This window comes from Myotis davidii, unplaced genomic scaffold (assembly GCF_000327345.1).
Source record: "Myotis davidii unplaced genomic scaffold, ASM32734v1 scaffold50, whole genome shotgun sequence".
Classification (NCBI taxonomy): domain Eukaryota; kingdom Metazoa; phylum Chordata; class Mammalia; order Chiroptera; family Vespertilionidae; genus Myotis; species Myotis davidii.
This window is the reverse complement of record NW_006282004.1, coordinates 379,460-385,899: the sequence shown is the minus strand read 5'-3', so window position 1 is coordinate 385,899 and position 6,440 is coordinate 379,460. Positions and strand designations below refer to the sequence as shown.

Genomic DNA, 6,440 nt, shown 5'->3' with positions numbered 1-6,440 from the left:
TTTTGTTAAGTTGTATGAGTTCTCTGTAAATTTTGGAGATTAAACCCTTATCTGAAATAGCACTGGCAAATATGTTTTCCCGTGCAGTGGGCTTTCTTGTTGTTTAGAAAGTTAAAGCTTTTAAAGTACATCTTAGAAAGGAGGAAATCCTGTAATTGTCCTTTACTGGACTTCTAGTCTCAAAAACACTGAGGATTTTGCCTCCATTATGTCAGCAGACAGAAATTCTTTAGCATTGGTTGTATCAGCTCAAATCATCCTACTCTTCCTACAGTGCTTTTTCTGAGACCACTGACAATTTTCACATATTTGTCTGTTACTATTTCCTTGAATTTCCATTTCCTTCAAAATTCTTCAATGACTTCTTATAACCTTCTATTGTCTGAAGGGTCACACTGTTAGGCTCCTTTTCTCCTGCAGTGGCCGTCATTCATCTTGTCCTCTGTGTGGGTACCCCCTTCCCCCCACCCAAGACTCAGTCCCCATCTTTTCTCAGTCTTCACTAGTGGTGCTCAACCCTGGATGCACATCACATCACCTGGAGAGCCCTTTAAAAACATCCAAGCCCAGATCCCAACCCGTGTTAATGGAATCAGTCTACTTGGACTGAAATGTTACTTCTGGGGCCCTTGGTCATGTAACTGAACCTCTGAAATTCAATTAAGATGATGTTAAAATCTGCTTCATCAGAGTACTGAATACATTCTAACTCCCCGTCATTATAGCAAACTTTTTCCATGTATGTAAAGCCCATGTTTCTTTGAAAGCTCCATCAAATCCTTCTTCCTTCCCACAGCCCTCCGCAATCACTATTTATCCTGGCCCATTGGCAAAGCACACTGAAAACGGAAAATGGGCCTGTTAAAAATGAAATAGTCTCCTAGCGGATCTTCCTACTACCGTTCTTGTCTCCTTCCAATCCATTCTCCACACAGGATTCCAATATTCCGGTGATCTTATGAAAAAATTTGAAACATGTTGCTTCTTTTGGTGAATCTTCTAATAAATTATCTTTGTTCCTAGATGAAAATCCGAATTCTCTAATCTGGACACAAGATTCTACAAAATCTGACCCTTCCCTTGCTATCTTCCCCTTGGTTTCTGTCATCCAGCTGCACTGGTCCTAATTTGATGTGTTCCTTCCTACCTCGGGGTTTTGTGCATGTTGTTCCCTCTGCCAGGAAAGAGCTTATACTCACCTTTTCAAAGTCAGCTTAACAATTACTTCTCTGGTGAACACTTCTCCGACCCTCAGTCCACGTAGATGCCCCCAATAAAACCTCTCTACACCCCATAAATAGCCTTTGTAATGAAATGTTTTATCATAAACTGGGTGGAATAGAGCAGAATATAATCTTTCTCTTGATATACCGCTTATGTTATTTGATTTGTTGCTGCAAGCATGAATTATATTTGTACTTAAAATTTTTATTAAAGAGCATCAAACACAGAATAATGTTCCTAAGTCATTTAGTTGTTTAATGTCTCTCTCCTCCCCTAGAATATAAGTTCCAAGAAGGGCATATACTGGGCCTGTTTTGTTCACCACTGTGTCCACAGGATCTAACATTGCTTCAAACACAGGAAGTGCTAAATTTAGTGAGTGATGGTTGTTGACTAAGAAGGCCAGAACATGAAAATTAACTGGGAGGCTACGCACTAACTTTGCCCAGGAAAGAGACAGCCCTCAGTCACACTGAGAGAATGCAAGGGAGTGGGCACACCTGGGCCTGTCTGAGTCGGTAGCCTATTCAGGAGCATCTTCCCAGCCTTTTAAGCGCTTGGATGTGCTTAACGTCTCCAGAGGGAGGCAGCATTTAGATGATTGACATCTGAACTAGTTACAGATAGGACCTGAGCCAGAGGCTACTGACCAGTCCAGGGGGTCATCAATACACTAAAAAAAATGTTGATTTTAACTTTTCTAGTTATAACTATCATTATTAATTTGTCACTCACCATATGCAAGTTGGTTTTGTTATTTTTTTTTCATATCTATCTATCTACCTATCTATATATCCAATTTTCCAATTGAATCTATAGTCCCCTAAGTACAAGGTCATTTTCATAAAAGTTTTGAATCCTCTTGACCTGGTACAATCTGTATCATATTCCCTGGAATGAATGCTGCCAACATTCTTTCAAATACATGGGAAATATTCCAAGCTTCAATATTTCTCAGATACTTTCTAACAAGTTTTTTATGTTTAAATAAATGCAGCAAATTTTCACTTATATCACCAATGCCTGTTGACGTTTCATTGATTTTCAGTGTGGGGTTTTTTTGGGGGGGAGGGGGGGAGTAGGGGGCTTGGCTTGAAATCTTTGGTAGCACATTTGTAGGTAGATACTTATAATATTATCTGAGCAAAGTGGGATATTTTAATGAGAATGTGTATTTAACGTGCAATAAATTGTAACTATTTCCTATGGTTTTAAACATAGGATATGCCTTATGTATAAGTTATAGGAATTGCCTAATGAGATCTTTTGTGGTCCTGAGATCGTGTTGTAGTAACTAATAGACTTTTGACATGGGGGTGGTGGGTCTGTCTCTTTTTGGTTCGTTTGTGCTGTTGTGTTATAGCAGAAAGAGCCTACAGTCCATTCATGTTGCACATGCTAATGCTGTATCCTCCAATAGTGGAAAATGAAGTGAATTAGGCTCCAGAAACCCGTGCCACCTAAAACCTAAGGCCAATGAAGACATTACTAAATCCCAAGTCTTGTAGAGCTGTGCTGATCGATCCTTCCCCTCTTAGAAATCTGAATTATATGTTACATCTAGATGACAAGCCTAGATGTGCTCTTTTCCTGTAATTTAACATACCTTGAGCCAAACATGTTTAATTTAGGTTACAGGCAGCCTCGAGATAGCGTGAATTCAAGCCATTGTGTGACTTTAGTAGGATTCCATTTATTAACCAAGATTACCCACTATGATGGTTTCTAGGCCAACAGCATGAAATGAGCTTTTCTTCTTCCTCTTATTTTTTTTTATCAAAAACAATTATATTGTTGTTTTCCACTGAAAGTAGTATTTATGTAGTAAAAGCTACCCTGCTCAACTAGTCATTGTTCTTAATTGCTGCAGGGTGGTTCTCTTTTTCTCCCCTATAGTCTATGCTGGCTTTGCCCATTTCCTCCTTTTAATTAAAATCTAAAGATAGTGAAAACTTTGTGTTTATTTGGAATAAAAAATAAATAAAGCAGTAATATACTTAAAAATTTTTTAGAAAGTGACGCTTTTCCAAATTTAGGAAGGAAATGAATTAATTAAAAAGCTATTAAAAAAAAAAAAAGCTATTCATATGTGCTTACCATGGGTTTTGGTATCTGTGGCTGATTGCATCAAGAACAGCTCGTCTTTGTTCTTTATTCTGTAAAAGGAAGAAAGTTAATGTACCCAAATTCCAAGGTAAAAAGGTACCAACATGTCTAACGGTCTACGTTCCTAATCAAAAGAGAAGTGAAGGTAAGAAATTAAATAGGGAATGCTAAATCAGGTAAAAGAATGTGGTGTTTTGATTTTTTTTCATTTTTTAATATATTTATATAAAAGTACTGCACCATTCAAATTCTTTAAATAAGTACACATTGAAAACAAATAAACTAAAATTATGACAATACCACTCTCTCTTTTTGAGAAGAAAACAGAAACCATCAGTTGTCTCATTCATAGTTGGGCATAATTTTCCCTAAAACAAAGTTAAATTTGCATTATAAAGACTTACCTATTCAAAAGTATATTTTATTTCATTTTTTAATTACAGTTCACCTTCAATATTACTTGGTATTAGTTTGATGTGTACAACATAGTGGTTAGACAATCATATACTTCACAAAGTGTTCTCCCTGATATTCCCAGTACCTACCTGGCACCAGACATAGTTATTACAATATTATTGACTATATATTTCCTATGCTGTACTTGACATCTCCGTGACTATTTTGTAAGTGGCAACTTGTACTCCTTAATCCCTTTGCCTTGTTCACCCATCCCTTCAACCCCCTCCCATCTGGCAACCATCCATCTCTTCTCTGTATCTATGAGTCTGTTTCAATTTTGACTCTTAAACTGAGGAGAGAAAAAAGTGCAAGTGAAATAGATATGATCCTATGTGATTTACTTTCTTGTCTCTGTAAAAGACAGGTATTGGGTAGCAAGAAGAGTGTCATCGGTGAGCTCTGGGCTCCTTTCTCTCTTTATGATTCCGTGTCTAAATAAACAGACTTTTGAAACTACTATTGATCAGTTAGACTCAGAGTTGAAGTCTCTTCACTTTACCTTCACAGAATTAGAAAATGTGGTGGTAATATCGTAGGAAGGAGCTGAATCACACATAGATAGCTGTGGTTCAGTGTAGATCTGCAAACTCCTTTCAGAAAGGATAATTTATTGATAAAATATTTGGCAGTTTAGAGCCAGTTCTCACATTAAAAAAAAATCCCCACACCCTCTCAGGTACATGGAAGTTACCTATTATCACTGAATAAGTGACCTCTATATACTGCCTCCTTTTCCCCAGGAACCAGCCAGTGGATGGCACATCTTGGGCATAAACATGAGGTGTAGGGGTGTCAAATTTATAATGAGAAGGTTTTGGTTTGTAATCATTTCTAAGTTTTCCTTACCTGGGGTAGGAAACAATGATATGGATTATCAAACGTATTTCACTTCAGTTTGGAATGCATTTTTTGTTTGTATTGATATGGGATGCTATATTCATACAAAGTAGTAAAATCATATTATGTTAATTTCAGCATCAGAGGAATGAACTAGTACTTTTTTAAAAAGCTTCCCTTTTTGCCCTGGCCTGGTGGCCCAGTTGGTTGGAGCATCGTCCCAAGCACCAAAGGTTGGGGGTTTGATTACCAGTCAGGACACATACCTGGGGGTTGGATCCCTGTTGTGTCTCTCTCTCTCTTTCTCTCCCTCCCTCTCTAAAATCTTTCCCTCCACCCCTCGCCCCCCCGACCTGAAAGCTTTGATTTAGAATGACTTTCCTGATCAAGCCTGGTGGCCCAGTTGGTTGGAGCATCGTCCCAAGCACCAAAGGTTGGGGGTTTGATTACCAGTCAGGACACATACCTGGGGGTTGGATCCCTGTTGTGTCTCTCTCTCTCTTTCTCTCCCTCCCTCTCTAAAATCTTTCCCTCCACCCCTCGCCCCCCCGACCTGCAAGCTTTGATTTAGAATGACTTTCCTGATCAAGAGCTTCAGAGTTAGTACTTGTTTTAGAAAAGCAGATCTGTGTACTTAAGTCATCTACTTGGGGATGAAGACCTGAAATCTTGATCACTTCTGGCTCTTTAATGTCCATGTGCAGGATAAATAAAGTGACAATTGAGATATTAATGCAGGGTTGCCCCACCATTCCACAGAAAATTTGAAAAGTCATCTAATGGGAAGATCATGGCATAATTTTATTTCTTCAATTGATTTCTGGCACATTGATTCCCTGAAAATTGACCTTATCAATAGACTTATAAATAATTTTATTTTTGCTTCTGGACAAATTTTTCAGGACTTGGATGATCTTCGATCTTCATTAACATTTTTTTAAAATATATTTTATTGACTTTTTACAGAGAGGAAGGGAGAGAGATAGAGAGTTAGAAACATTGATGAGAGAAACATCGATCAGCTGCCTCCTGCACCGCCCTACTGGGGATGTGTCCGCAACCAAGGTACATGCCCTTGACCAGAATCGAACCTGGTTGGTACCCTTGAGTCCACAGGCCGATGCTCTATCCACCGAGCCAAACCGGTTATGGTCTTCATTCACATTTTTAGTAACAAAAGAAATTGCATCTTCTTAATCTGGAAAGACTTTTCTTAAAACAAAATAGCAGATCCCTCCCCACTTCCCCAATTCTTCTATATATCAGTGTATAACATCATAAACATTTTGTTAATATATCCAATTTTGAGTTTCCTTACTAGAAAGAACCACTTCCCATCTCTATAACTATGAGGTCTTTTTCTCCAGTAGAATGAATACAATGGCAATGCATTTTAAGAATGCATAGACACTAGGGTTTCTCTTCTCCATCCTCCTCGGTAATATAGGGCTCTTAGTACCAAACATTTGAGTGGAAAATCCCCTAAGGCTACCTTTTCTTATGCTAATAGATTTTTTTCCTTCACTTGCCTCAATTTGCAAAATATTACTGTTAACCCCTTAGGTGTCTTTCTTCCCACAGTCAGTGAGAAGCATTCTCTTTGTTGTAGCTGGATCACCAGCTTGCATAATGCTGCCTATTCTAGACTTGAACTATTGAAGGGAGCAAGGGGGCAGAAAGGCCTTTGTGTGAATGGAGCATTTAAAGTATTCATTTTATATTCAGAGCATGAGTAGAAACAAAACAATTCTTCCTGAAAAAAATGTCAGTGGTTAAGGCATGTATTCTGCAATGCATTTTTCTTATTCAAAAGC

General features: G+C 38.2%; 1 protein-coding gene across 1 annotated transcript in view; it reads right to left on the bottom strand.

The window, feature by feature from the left end:
* LOC102765544 (chromosome unknown open reading frame, human C4orf45) overlaps positions 1-6,440 on the bottom strand; it is a 67,580-nt gene that overhangs the window by 20,733 nt on the left and 40,407 nt on the right. Inside the window, exon 3 of the mRNA XM_006752665.1 lies at positions 3,322-3,380. Coding sequence (XP_006752728.1) covers positions 3,322-3,380 — 59 coding nt within the window. The remainder of the gene's footprint in view (positions 1-3,321; positions 3,381-6,440) is intronic.